Raw genomic sequence first — 14,435 nt, 5'->3', positions numbered from 1 at the left:
CAGCTGCTACCAGAAAGTCCCAGCCCCAGAGCAGTGGGAGGATGTGGGCAGGGAGCTGGGGAAGCCAGAGGGAAGCCAGGGCTGAGAGAGGGCCAGATGGTCAGAGAAGCAGAAGACCATTTATCTGGGAGGGGCAATGTGGGATGGATCATCTTTCCCTTTTTTTCCCCCAAAGCTTTTGTGGACTCAGTGCTAGGGTCAGAATTGGGTCTTTGAAATCCAAATCACCTCCTTCCTTCCTCTGCATAAAAAAATAAAAATTCACATCACATCAGGAATTATGTCCGTATCCTGCCTCATGCTGATCAACAGGGAATTTGAGATCCAGAAAGGTTTAAAGACTTGGCCAGTGAGGGACCCCGGAGGTGGTCCCAGGAGCCATGGTGAGGCAGCCCGGGTCTCCTGGGGGAGAGAAGGCTTGAATTAGGCCTTAAAAACTAGGAAGACCTCCTTAGCAGAAACCCAAGAACACAATCTATTGCCTTCTCTTTCTGTATTTTTATTACAATTCTTCCCTTTCCTTCTTGACTTCCTTCCTCCTGATTCTCTATCTCAATAGTGACAACCCTATCTATCCTTTCTTCCTTTTATGCCCACACGCATAACAGACATTGCTAATCAATCCTGACCGTATTTCAGCAGCTCCAGGAAGTCCATTAGAATTGGAACAAGAGCTAGAACCTATTTGCTATCCCTGCTGAGCAATCTGTTCCCCTCACGCTTCTGTTCAGTGCCCATCTGCTCACCGAGGCCCAGAGAGGTCAAGTGGCCTGCAGGGGGTGGCCAAGTTCTTAGGGGGGGGGGACCCCAGGGGGGTACATGTCCATCCATGAATGGATTGGCTCTCCCCTTTTCATGTGTCCACATCTTCAATCTGTGCATTTGACCAAGCCTTGTCTTATCCCTCAGTGACCCCAGGCATGAAGATCTACATTGACCCATTCACCTACGAGGACCCCAATGAGGCAGTGCGGGAGTTTGCCAAGGAAATTGACATCTCCTGTGTCAAAATTGAGCAGGTGATCGGAGCAGGTAGGTGGCTGGTGCCCTCCCAGGTGCTGTGACATCAACCACGTGTATCCACCCCCATGTGTACTCCTGAGACAGTGTAGGATGTGGGGCAGAACCCTCAAAGGACCGTCCAAGGCCTGAAGGCTCAGAATGCCCAATGGATAAGTCCCCCAAACGCCATCCAGTAAAACTACCTCATCCACAGATAAGGACACTGAGGCACAGGGCTGGGAGGGAATGTGTACATCACATCAGAGATGGAACTAAGCCTGGAACCCAGTTCTCTGGACTCCGCCCAGTTCTTTGTCCTTCCCACACTCATCCTATGCCCCATCCTCCATCTCCCCAGGACCCCCTATATCCTCACCCCATGCCAGCCAAACACCACTGGACAGCCATGAAGAGTTGACTCTTCCTCTCAAAGGTGGGCCCCCCCAGTCTACAAAGGGATTCTGTGTCCAAGAGGATGAGTTGGACATTGAGGAAGCCCCAGGCATGGGGGTTACAGGGCGCGGGGAAGTGACACTTCTGCCTGGCATGTGACATCTTGCCCCTCTTGGTGTGTCTGCCCAGGGGAGTTTGGTGAGGTGTGCAGTGGCCACCTGAAACTGCCAGGCAAGAGAGAGATCTTTGTGGCCATCAAGACGCTCAAGTCGGGCTACACGGAGAAGCAGCGCCGGGACTTCCTGAGCGAGGCCTCCATCATGGGCCAGTTCGACCACCCCAACGTCATCCACCTGGAGGGTGTTGTCACCAAGAGCACGCCTGTGATGATCGTCACCGAGTTCATGGAGAACGGCTCCCTGGACTCCTTCCTCCGGGTAGGGGGCCGTGGGCGGGGCAGGAAAAGGAGCGGCGGGCATAGCTTCCTATACAGTCAGAGCCGCAAAGGGTTTTGGAAAAGATCTAGATCAGGAACGGCCTGTACATTAGTCAGTTTCCATTCCCTTGCCCACGGCCGACATCACTTATCAATCCCAGAAATCTCTCCAACCACACTCCAAAGCACATCTCAGACTCCATCCAGGAAACCACAACCAGTTGACCAGAGTTAGCATACAACCTGAAAGTGGTTGCCATCCATGCTCTTAGCCAGCCTCCACATTATGCACAAAGGAAAACTGAGGCTCAAGAGGTAGGGTTTGTCCAGGGTCATCCAGAGGGTCAAGGTGAAAACCAGGACTGGGACCAGGTCTTTAGACCCCCAGTCCAGAATTTTCACTGATTTTGGATTCCTCCAGAGCACTACAGGCCAGAGGAGTTGTTCAGAGCCCCGAAGAAAACTCCAGGCCCCCTAGGAGGTCGCAGTCAACCAGACAGACAGACAGCACTGACGAGGAGTCGGAAGTATGCTTTGGCCTAATTACTATTTAGCAGATATTTTCCAAGTACCTCATATGAGCCAGGCCCCTCCCATATACCCTCTTGTTTAATTCAGACAGCCCCGGAAGGTGGTTGTCACTTATCTCCACTTAGCACACACACGAGGAAACTGAGACTCAGAGACACTAGGTCATGTGTCCAAGGTTGCACAGACAGCAAGGGGTAGAGCCAGACTCAAACCAACCGTGTCTGCTGCACAGTCTGTTCTCTCCACCACCCTGAAACTTCCCCCAATCCCCCAGGCCTATGGTCCCTGAGCCCCTGAAACGGAGCCTAGGCCAGGGGGTGGGCCCTGCCTTCCCAATGTGAACACCATCCAGAGTCTGATGCAGACCCTCCCACTGACTTGGCGTCTTCTCCACTTCTCCTGAAGCAAAACGACGGGCAGTTCACAGTCATCCAGCTGGTGGGCATGCTGCGGGGCATCGCGGCCGGCATGAAGTACCTGGCAGACATGAATTACGTGCACCGCGACCTGGCCGCCCGCAACATCCTCGTCAACAGCAACCTGGTCTGCAAGGTGTCCGACTTCGGCCTCTCACGCTTCCTGGAGGATGATACCTCAGACCCCACCTACACCAGCGCCCTGGTAAGATGCTGATGGAGTCACGGTGCCAGGAAAGAGGGCATACACATCCAACTGCCCTGCAGTACATTTTCACCTGCTCGTGCCAAGCACCGTGCCCGGCCCTGGGGATGCAGAGACAGAAACATGGTTCCTGCCCTCCTGAAGCTCACAGGCTGGAGGGGGACACATATGTACAGAGCAATATGGAGGGACAGGGCTAGGAGCCAGGACACAAGGTTGGGGAGGCTTGCTAGATGGGGTGCTATCTGAGCTTAAGGCTGAAGGGCCGGTGAAAGTTAGTCAGAGGCCATGGTCTCATGGTAAGATGATACCAGGACGCAAGCTGCGAGGTAAAAGTGGTGGGCAAGAGTTTGGGGAGTGAGGCAGGGCCAGATCTTGGAGATCCTGAATGCCCAGGCTTACCACCCTCTCCTGAAAGCAGTTTGGGTTGGTGAAGGGTTTTAACAAGAAGGAACAGGACACAGTCCCTGCCCTCGGAGCCAGACAAGTAGCAGATGACCAGAGTACTCCTCCGTATGGGAAGTGCCTCTTTGGTGGAGATACAGGCACAGTTGTAGGGTTCAATAGAGTGAGCAACAATTGGGACTTAAAGACTTTCAGAGGGACTTAAAGGATGAGAAGGAGGTTTCCAGATGGGAGGTTGGGGAAAGCTACTGCCTGCAGAGAAATAGCATGTGCAAATGCCCTGAGATCTGAAGCAGTATGCTGAGGTTGGGAACAGTAAGATGCTTCATAGGACTGGTACAGCACAGGGCATATGGCGGGGCATGTTGAGAGCAGAGGCCAGACTGGCCCGCATCCCACCCATCCACCCTCCTCATTCTGCTCCCCAGGGTGGGAAGATCCCCATCCGCTGGACAGCCCCGGAAGCCATCCAGTACCGCAAGTTCACCTCAGCCAGCGACGTGTGGAGCTATGGTATCGTCATGTGGGAGGTGATGTCGTACGGGGAGCGGCCCTACTGGGACATGACCAACCAGGACGTAAGTCTCCAGGAGAGAGTGTCTCTGGCCAGCCAGGTGGGGCAAGGGGGGTCCCCACATTCCTGGTCTTTGCCCATCTCCCGGAGAGTGGGAGCACCATCTCTGAGATCCTGTAATGGCTGAGTCACATGTCTGCACAGGACCCTGGACTCTCCGGGGGCTCAGGAGTAGGAAGGTCCATCATCTACAAATCAGCAAATCTTGAGGATGTATTCATCTTGTGGCCTGCCCTGAATGACACTATGTCTGCCCCTCACGTGTTTAATTTGGGGACAATACACTTATTCCGGGTACCAGGTGCAGTTATTGGGAACTTTTAGGATCAGGTGCTAACCTTTTAGGAAGTCTTCACGGGACAGAGGGACTCACACAGCAGTGGGACTTGCAGACGTGAGGGATTCCAGTGGAAAGAAGGCCCAGAGGTGGGGTGGTGAGGGGTTGCGTTGGGAGCAGTGGGGAGGAAAGTGGTTGGAAAGGTAGATGAGGTTCAATCATGGGGTGTACGAAAGTCAACTCAAGGAATTCCTATTTGCAACAATGCGGACAGGGCGGACTCGAAGGAGCTGCTTGGCAGGGAGGGTGACCCTGTCAAGCTGGGGAAGATGAGTCTGGCCCCAGTGGCAGGACAGATGGGAGGCAGGTGTTTCAGTTCCATTTCCTGACAGAAGAACCAGGTGGGAGCCATGGGAAGGGGTGCCAGTCTGTGCCGTGAGGCCTGACAAGGAAGGCATCTCTCACTTGGAGCTGAAAACCGCACTGAAGTCCAGAGGTGGTCAGGAGCCAGGAGGAGGAGTCCTCGGGCCATCAAAGCCGGGAGGGGGCCCCGAGTTGGGGGAGAGGGTGGATCCTGAGACAAGAGGCTATCTCAGGGTTCTGGCCTCCCTAAGACTGGGACGGGGGAGGCAAGCACCCAGCTGCCGGGGGAGGCTGGGGCTATACCTGGAGGCCCATCCCTGGGTTGGGCCTGGAAGGTTGCCGGGAAGAGTTGGAGGGCAACCACATAGGTGTGCTGTGAAATGCACTGTAGGGAAGGTAGGCCAGGCCAGAGGACAGATGCTCTTACCCACCCACCCACCCCACTCAGCCCCCTCTGTTGTCCCCAGGTGATCAATGCCATAGAGCAGGACTACCGGCTGCCCCCGCCCATGGACTGCCCAAGCGCCCTGCACCAGCTCATGCTGGACTGCTGGCAGAAGGACCGCAACCACCGGCCCAAGTTTGGGCAGATCGTCAACACGCTGGACAAGATGATCCGCAACCCCAACAGCCTCAAAGCCATGGCGCCCCTCTCTTCTGGGTACGGCCCTGCCCCTCTCTGTGGCTCCACCCCAGCTGGCCCTAGCCCTCTCACATACCCTCCCACCCTGGCTGCCCTGCCTCACGTAGATACTCTGCCCGGATTGGGATGGAGCAGGGTAGTTTGTGGGGTATCTGCACTGCTGTGGGGTGCAGAGGAGTGCGGGACCCAGTGCCCGCTGGTGCGAGAGGAAGCCCTTTGAAAGAATGATCAGATAGAACTGTGTCTAAGCAAAGTTAGCAGAACCTTGGTTAGTAAATGGATCTACTCATTCCTAAGCTTCCTCCCGAACTGCCCTCACACTCAAACCTGTACTCTCTGCGTTTGCATCCTCCTTGACACAGCCCCCACACACACACACACAAACAGGTGCACACATGCACAAGAACATAGTCCTACACATACGTATGAACATAGGCACAAATGCTCATGGTTATGCTCTCCCTCTCACACACACACAATCTCACACATGAATATACCCATTCTCACACTCGCACTTACATACATACACAGGCACCTGAGCACTCACATTCAGCAGTACAGACTCACCATACACACGTGCCCCCACAGAGGGCTCATCACACCTGTAGCTGCCACAGCCTTGCCTGGGCGCTGTCACAGGCCCCACTCATAACCCAGCCCTCTCTGGGACCCTCAGTCACACAGGGATTCTGAGGAGCAGGGGTCCAGTCAGGTGTCCTTGGGGTCCAGGGCTAGCTGGGTCAGAGACTCACACACCTGGCTCCTGTGGCCAGCAGGTCTTCGTGTTGGCCTCTACCTGTCGCTTCTCACCTTGACCCTGAGTCAACAGCTCCTGACTTTCCGATACAAATACTGTGAGCTTGTAGCCGTATGAGCCAGCCAGGAAGCCATTCCCATTAGCGCACCAGCTTCGTCTGGACTTTGGAGAGTCGGTCCACATCTCAGCTTCTTACAGCACCACCAGGGTGGACAAGGATGGAGAGTGGCACTGGGGGAGGAGGGTCATCAGCAGTGAGTCCCCCGGAGCTCCCTCCTGCTGAAATAGGAAGTGTGTCCCGCCTCCCACGTGGCCCGGCCTCTCAGCGGTCCCTGCAGAGGCTTCCCCCCACTTCCCAGGTAGCCCCAGCTTTGAGTCCTACACACTTGCTTTCTCGTATTCACACATTGATGTGTGCACATGTATGCGGGTTCAAACGCACAACCTCCCACAGGGAGATACGCACATACATGCACAATCACCTGTGTTCATGCTGACGGATACACAAGTGCAGGCACACCTGCAGCCCATCCACACCCTCTCCTAGCATGTGCCCTGACTGTCTCTGTTGCCCACCCCACCCCTAGAATCAACCTGCCACTGCTGGACCGCACGATCCCCGACTACACCAGCTTTAACACAGTGGACGAGTGGCTGGAGGCCATCAAGATGGGGCAGTACAAGGAGAGCTTCGCCAATGCCGGCTTCACCTCCTTCGACGTCGTGTCACAGATGATGATGGAGTAAGTGCCCAGCGGCCTCCACCAACCCTCCCAAGCGGGTGGGGTAAGGAGGGAAGGGGGGGCTCAGGACAGTGGAAAATAGGCAGTGTCCCCGCGAGAATGTGGGGACCAAAGGGTGAAATGGCCAACTTTGGAGTCACGTTCTGATCGACACCCAGGTCCGCCTGCCACCCACTGGCTGAGTGACCTTGAGCAAATCACAGGCGCTCCCTCAGCCTCAGTTTTTCCTTCTGTGACCTGGGGGTTTGCAGGAGGAGCAACAGAGATGTAGAGTGGATGCCTAAGAAGTGCAGGTTCCTTTCCCAGAAGCAGAAGAGAGGGCACACCTCGATCCCAGACTCCCAGCCGCATTCTCCTTCCACCTCATGTAGTCACACACTTCCGCTCCAGATGCACACCCCTCCCCCACACCCCTCCCCCTTTCCTTGCTCTCTCTCTATCTCTCTCTCTCTCTCTTTTTTTTTTTTTTTTTTAATATTTGTATGGACTTCAGAGAGAGGAAGGGAGAGGGAAAGGAGAGAAAAACATTAATGATGAGAGAGAGTCATTGACTGGCTGCCTCCTGCACATCCCCCACTGGGGATCAAACCTGCAACCGGACATGTGCTCTGACTGGGAATGGAACCTTGACCTCCCGGCTCATAGGTCGAAGCTCAACCACTGAGCCACGCCGGCTGGGCCCCTTGCTCTTTTCGGCAGGAAACGCTGGAGAAGCCCAGGCAGCTCTCTGCCTGACCCAGAGTCCCCTCCACCCCCACATTCCCCTAACACACGTGCTTTTCTCCCCAAAGGGACATTCTCCGGGTTGGGGTCACCTTGGCCGGCCACCAGAAAAAAATCCTGAACAGCATCCAGGTGATGCGGGCACAGATGAACCAGATCCAGTCAGTGGAGGTTTGACACTCACCTGCCTCGGCTCACCTCCTCCTCCAGGCCCTGCCCCCTCCGCCCCACACGCTGGCCTCCCTGGTTCTCTGTCCACCGAAGGGTCAGCCACCTGCCAGGAGGCCACGGCAACAGGAAGCACCAAGCAGCCCGCCAGCCATGAGACGTCGCCAAGAACACGTGCAACTCAGATGATGGGGGGGGAAAAGGGAATGGGGACAAACGAAAATAGGTCCTGGGAGGGGGCGGGAAATACACGGACTGTTTTTCAAAGAGGATTCTCCTAAGGAAAGCGAGCATTGTTCTTGGGGGAAAAGAAAAAGGGCTTGGGAGATCCATGCGATGGTCCGATCGGAGATCAGAAGCCGTTTCTCTCCAACTCCCTCGGAGAAGGCGACCTGGCCGGAGCCACGGAAACACTTTCAGGAAAACAAATGTGAAAAGGGGGGACCAGGGTCACTCTCCTCTCCTGCCCCCCGGGCTGCTCTTCCGGGCCTCGCTTCACAGCCTCGTGCCTGGCGGACAGACGGGCAGCCACTCTGGGAATACCCATGCCTACTGCCTCTGGGCACACAGAAGAATTTTTCTGTCTTTGGAGGATATCTGAGGAACTCCAGTGAAAGGAAAAAAAAAAAAGAAAAAAAGATGTGTTTCCCCTCTTGGCGTGTGGGGCTGAAAAGGGACCCTTGTCTCCCTGGGTCTGGGAGAACACAGGCCCCCGGGAAGGTCCGCCTTCCTGAGGCTGCCACCCTCCCAGGCACGCAGCTCCACGTCCAGAATCACGGGCACAGCCGGCCGCTCGGCCCGCGGGGCGCCCACTCCGAACAGCCCCCACCCGGAGGACTGGTGCTGCCGTGACCACCATCAGCTGCAACTGCCACTGAGGACGGTTGTGCCCGCGTCTGGGTTTGTTTACAGCGGTTCGTGGACTGGGGTGGGGATATTTTGGTCAGGGGTGAATTTGGTTTAGGGGTTTGTTGGTTGGTTGGTTGTTTTTTGTTTTTGTTTTTGTTTTTTAATGACAATGAAGTGACACTTTGACATTTCCTACTTTCCGAGGACTTGATCCTTCTCTAGGAAGAAGGTGCTTTCAGCTTAATGACTTAGGCAATACACCAAGGGCGAGATTTTATATGCACATAACGTGGATTTTTTATATGGTTTTCACTGACACCCTCCCCTCCTCCGCCTGCACAGAGTTCCCGCCTGCCGCCAGGCCTCACCAAAGCCAACTGCCACGGGGCCATCTGGGCCGTTCTGAGACTGAGTGAGATCCGGGCAGAGCTGGGGGGCCAAGGGGAAGGAGCATCTCCCCCCCCCCCCGGGATTGTTTCTTGAACGCAGCAGATTGAGCAGGAAATAGGCTCTGAGGCCGCAGCGCCAGAATCCTCTGCCCACTTGTCCACTCTCCTTCTGCCCCCATCTATTCCGTGCTTTCGAGGCAAACGGGCCCCTGTGAGGTTCCTGAGTTGCCCTCACCTGGCCAGATCCCAGTGTCGCCTCTGGGAGCCTACACCACGCTGCACCAGGCCCGGCCCCGGATCATTCACTGTGATAGCCCAGCTTCCAGAGCATCGCCCGCCCTCAGAGACGCGTGCAGGCATGCTCCTTCCCTCCCTGGGAGAAAACGTGTTGCTCTCCTACCCCCTTCCCTCCTCCAGACCTCGGCCCAAATGTGAAGGGTCTCGGCCATGGGAAAACCCATCAGCCAAGGGGTCAGGCCAGTCTCCCTCCTGTGAGCAAACGCAGGCACCTGAGCGGACCAACCGGTTAGTGAACTGAATGGAAATAAACACTTTAGTTATAAAAAAAAGACCTCTGTTCTCTGTAAGTTCCGAGAGAGAGACCCTGGCACCCTTGGGACTTGTGACTCGTGATGCTCTTCCTCGCTCAGGGTTAGAGAAGGCCCAGGGCTGAGAAGGCACATGGAGGGTGCCCGAGTCCATGTGGCCTTTCTGGCTCGGGCTTGTCAAAAGCACAGGCAGTGGAAGAAATGACGTGGAAGCAACGCTTGCTGCCTCTGCAGGACGCGTCGGGAGCAGGGAGTTGGCGGTGAGCTGTGAGCACTCGGCTCCCCCGGGCCAGGAGGAGGGGGTCTAGGTACTAAGTGAGCTGTGAAGTGGACTGGGAGGGTCCCGGAGTACTCATGGACCCCCAGTCAAAGCCACAGGAAGGATCACCTTTTCCTGGTCAACTCATCTCTGTGCAAATGGGCTCCCACTCACACAAACTCAGAACTCTTTGTGCAGGGGGAGTCGGGGAATCTAAAGGGGCGAGGCCGGGGAGGCCTCATCTCAGGACCTTTCCCTTTGTCCGCGGGAGACTGACCAGAGGGAACGTTCCAGGTCCCAGCTGGCCAGCTAACGGCCTCTCGGTGGTCCGACAGAGCATCCCGCATGGACCAGCCTGTCGTCTGTCACTCACCTGTTCTCCAGAGCCTGAGATGCACAGGGAAGGAAGGGATTAGAGGAGTGGGGGGACAGCAGAGTAAGCCACAGGGAAGGCCTTGGCTGGTTTCCCTAGAACTGGCCAGTCTTGGCCCAGTCGGCCACCCTTATGCCCCAAAGATGCCCAGCACGGGTGGCAGCTGTCCCAGCACACAAGGTCACCTTCTGGAGAGAGCTGCCCTGATGCTCTTCGGATTAACTCTGTCTCCCCAGCCTGCCCCGCCCCTCCCACTGCTCTGGGGCCACCACAGGGGCTGGCACTCAGTGCTTCCTGTCAGATGGCTTCCTGCATTAAGCCGATAGGCTGGTGTCTGCTCGCCAGCACGTCTGCCCATCCACCCTCCAGGGCCCTGCGTCCTCCGTGGTCCTGGGCCCCCCTCGTGCCTGCTTCTCAAGAGTAAGGGTGCTCCCCGGACCCTCTGTGTCTCCATTTCGGAAGGACAGACAGAGGTCACTGTGACCATCCAGGGTGCCCGCCTCTTGCTGCTAGAGCAGCTCCCCCACCGCCTCTTGCATCTCAGCAGGAAGTGGCCGGCCGAGCTGCTGGCCCGGGCACACGGCTCTGAGCCGCCTGCCCGCTGCCTGGTTACTAATCCTTTCCTGGCTCCATCGCCCCAAGTGCCAGCCCCACCTGCCCAGCAGCGTGAGAGGCGTTTCCGGCTGCTCTGCACGCAGTGGGTGCTGGAGGAAAGAAAAGCTGCCTTGTGAACACGGGCCAGGGCACCGTGGAAATGGGACCAGCTGCTCCCAGAGTGTGACAAGCCGATCTTCGCAGGCCAGACTGGGCAATAGCGGTGCCATCGCCTCCGCTCCTACTGCTCAGAAGCCCTCAAAATGAGCGGTGGTTGACAATCAGCAGGCTTCTTCTTGGGGGGATGATATCTTTCAACCAGTAAAGCGTGGGCAGACCGATCAGAATAGATGATGGACGTGCAGCAGACACTTAAGGGACTCCGGGCCATGGCTGTTTACTAACGAGGGGTGCCTCCTGCCCACATGGCATCAGCTGGGCTTTCCCCGTCTTTTCTAGTTGGTGCCCACACTGTCTCCGCTCAGGGAGCTCTCCGCCACCCCCTTGTGTGCAGTCACCAGCCTTGCACCCCTCTGCAATCCGGGGGCTCCTCGGCCCTGCCCCTGACTAGCTCTTCCGCACCCCTGGCTGAAGCACAGGAAGGACCCAGGCCTCTGGTCCCCGCCTCCCCCCAGGGCTGAGCCCCTGGCCACTCCCGGCTCTCTCCTGGGCCCCTGTAGTTCCAAGACGGGTACCAAAGGATGGAAGACTCTTGCCAGGGAAAGGAGTGTAAACGCATTCAAAGGACAGGAGGCCGTGGGTTGGTAGGGAAAATGCATCCTGGCGGCCTTGCTCTTGTCACTGAAGATGTGAATCTGGGCAAGCCACTTCCTGTCTCTGGGCCGCAGCCTCCCTCCCACATGTAAAATGAGAGGATTGGGCTGGGTGAGCCGGGTGAGGAGGCACTCGTTTCTCCCCTAGGAAAGGGGGAAACTGAGGCTCAGTAGCTTGCTCGGCATTACCCATCCAGGAATGGGCAGGGCAAGGCTGTGTTTATCTGCTTCCACCGCCCTCTCCACCACACTCCATCAGAGGACAGCAAGGACGTGGTGTCTGATAATGGCTGGTAAGAGAAGGGAAAGCTCAGGTGGGCTGGGGTTATCAGGGAGGGCTTCGTGGAGGAGGCGGTCTTGAAAAGGACAGAGGTTGAGAGAAAGATCATTCCAGGTGGGCGGTGGAGTGTCACCAACAATCCAGAGGCCGGAAGGCCCCCACAGTGAGGAGTTGTGTCTGCCCGGGCCAGCGGGAGTGCTGGGACGTGGAAGTTGATGTGCTCGGAGGGTGAGGCAGTTTGCACACGATCCCCAGTGCAGCCACAGCGGGTCCTTGAGCAGAAGAGGAGCAGAGTGAGCCGCGGGTTCCGGGAGGCGTCAGGTCAGCCATCAGGTGGGGACAGAGTGCCCCACAGCTTCCCCCTCCCCGGGAAGGAGAGTCCCCTGGAGAAGCCCTCCCTTACTCCAGGAGAACCCAGGCCCTGCTGTGTCAGTACCCATCCTCACGGACGCATGTAACCCACAGAGTCACTCCAGCTGGTGGGAGCGGCAGGGTTGGATTTCATGCTGCCCGGTTCTTAACTCAGCTTTGTGTGAGGGTGCCTGCCCATTTCCTCCAGGCCTCTGTGAGTGCTACCAGGCTCTGACCAGAGCTGAGTAGGTGTGGGTGGCAGTGACGGCCTGGGCAGGCAGGAAGGCGGGCATGGCAGAGCCCTGAGAGGACAGAGCGAGCCCTGCTGTGCGCTGGAGGTGGCATGGGGGCATACCAACTGCTTAGGATGCCCATCTCCGCCCTGGAGGCCTTGGCCCTGGCAGGATCACCCAGGAAGGACTGAGTCCTGCCCTTTACAACAGTGTTATGCTGGGGAAACCCAGAGGGAAGCTGGGGAGCCACTCTGCATGTACACACCACCTGCCGGCCTTGACCCAGCTTCCCAGGACATAGGTCCTGCCATAAGACATCTTGGAAGCTGGCCAGTGTCCCTTCAGGGAAACCAAGGTCAGAGAGCTGGTCCCAGAGGGTGACGTGGCCTTTGTTCTGACACAGGCAAGCTCAGGGACACCCCACTGGAGGGGGTCACAGGAGGCTGAGGCCACAGGGATTGCATTAATCACCGGACACTTACCATACATCAGGGACCTTTTGGGTGTCACCATCCCCACTCTCCCGGTGAGGAAACATGCCCACAGGTGCTGCCAGAGGATTCCCTCCAGGGCCTCTGCCTTCGGGGCTCCCTCTTTCCCACCTCCCAGGATTTCCCCAATGTCTGCCACCGCCCACCTGTACCAGAATCACCCCGGCTCTTGATAAGCTTGCAGACCCACAGGCTCCTCCCCAAGCTCCCCCCCCCCCCCCCAGTCAGAATCCCCCAGGTCAGGCCCAGGGGCCTCTGTTTGTGACAAGCTCTCCTGGGAGACTCCTCCAGACTAAAATCCTCTCTTCACTTTCCCCTCCACCCGCTGTGCCCCGTGTCTGCGGAGAGAGGGGCTGGTGTAGACAGGGATTAGGACAACGCAGGACATCGTCAGATAAGATGGCCAAACTCAGACATGGATTAGGACCCATGAAGTGAGGGGTAGGGCTGACCCTCAGGAATGTGTTCAGGCTGTGCTAAGCTTTCAGGGAAATTAGACAGACCTCCCCAGACCCCGAGTCTGTCTGAGTTCAGCTTCCCAGCGTGGAGGCTGCCCCAGGAAAGCTGATATAGAAAGATAAAGCAAGAACTTAAAACTGCAGAGGGGGCCCGGCAGCTCCCCCAGGGCCTCCCTGTGGGCATCCCACGGACCCCAAGGCTACGATCCAGAGCTGTTCACTCAACACCTGGCCAGGTTGGCCAGGCGAAGGCAGGCTAGGGCTTCCAGCTGGACCTGGAGCTTCATATGCCACCACCCTTCCCACCACCGCCAACCCCCTGCCTCCCAGACTAAGACACACGCTCTCCCTGGAGGAGGGAGAGGAAGAGAAGGTCCTTGTCTCTACTCAGGCCTCACAGCCATGTTGGAGGAGGGGAAAGGGAGAGGGGAGGGAGGAGGTCAGAGCCAGGACCACATACACCGTGGGTTCCTGCAGAGAGTGCAGTTCTAACATTCCATGGGTCAAAGATTCCAAGATGGCAAAAGCCCCCGATTCTAAGATCCCGGTGGGAGGATTCCATGCTTTTAATATTCCATCACCATATGGTTCTATGCTGCTCATTCCTGAGACTTCACTACCCATTTGTTCGTCTCTGGTCCCCAAACCTGAGGACCGTGGCAACGACAAAGCACAAAGAGAGAACAAGAATGAGAAGAGAGAGAGAGATGGTGAGGGAGGGTGGGGGGGCAGGTAACAACAAATACAACAGCTCCCCCTTTGAGTCTGAATCAGAGGTGCGCCTTGACAGGGGCCTGTGAGGCTGGCATTCTCTCCCTGGGAGAGGAGCAGACGTGCCACATCTGGCTGCCCCCAGCGGGCAAGGCCCTGTGCAGACCAGACCACACCGTGCCCCTGGCTGGTGAGCTGGACAGCTCAGCTCAGGAGCCAAGTGGGGGCCCCACTGGTTAGGTTTGGGGAGGGACTGAAGGGCCAGAAATTTGCTGAAGAGTCTTCCCCAGGTACACTGCCTTCCTGTGCAGAGCCAGTTTGTTGTTTGTTTGTTTGTTTGTTGTTTGTTGTTTATTTGTTAGCAGTGGGGAAACTATAAGGTCGTGCTGCAAACCCCAGAGCCACTCTGGTTACAGCGTCATGGCCACACAGTCCCTGCCGCATTCCAAGGGCCCTCTGACCCTTTCTAAGGAGGCTATGGCCTTTGGGA

General features: G+C 56.9%; 1 protein-coding gene across 5 annotated transcripts in view; it reads left to right on the top strand.

Annotated features, from left to right (window-relative positions):
• EPHB2 (EPH receptor B2) overlaps window positions 1-7,829 on the top strand; it is a 183,131-nt gene extending 175,302 nt beyond the window's left edge. For 3 of the 5 annotated variants that reach the window (XM_036443955.2, XM_036443956.2, XM_036443950.2), the window contains exons 10-17: window positions 910-1,032; window positions 1,361-1,435; window positions 1,585-1,832; window positions 2,768-2,983; window positions 3,817-3,966; window positions 5,070-5,263; window positions 6,590-6,745; window positions 7,537-7,829. In XM_036443955.2, the coding sequence (XP_036299848.1) occupies window positions 910-1,032; window positions 1,361-1,435; window positions 1,585-1,832; window positions 2,768-2,983; window positions 3,817-3,966; window positions 5,070-5,263; window positions 6,590-6,745; window positions 7,537-7,645 (1,271 nt within the window). In that variant the 3' untranslated portion in view covers window positions 7,646-7,829. The remainder of the gene's footprint in view (window positions 1-909; window positions 1,033-1,360; window positions 1,436-1,584; window positions 1,833-2,767; window positions 2,984-3,816; window positions 3,967-5,069; window positions 5,264-6,589; window positions 6,746-7,536) is intronic. The other 2 variants (XM_036443953.2, XM_036443957.2) reach the window with 1 other exon arrangement.
• Window positions 7,830-14,435: the final 6,606 nt, after the last annotated feature.

This window comes from Pipistrellus kuhlii, unplaced genomic scaffold (genome assembly GCF_014108245.1).
Source record: "Pipistrellus kuhlii isolate mPipKuh1 unplaced genomic scaffold, mPipKuh1.p scaffold_m20_p_2, whole genome shotgun sequence".
Lineage (NCBI taxonomy): Eukaryota > Metazoa > Chordata > Mammalia > Chiroptera > Vespertilionidae > Pipistrellus > Pipistrellus kuhlii.
This window is presented reverse-complemented; position numbering and strand designations above follow the sequence as displayed.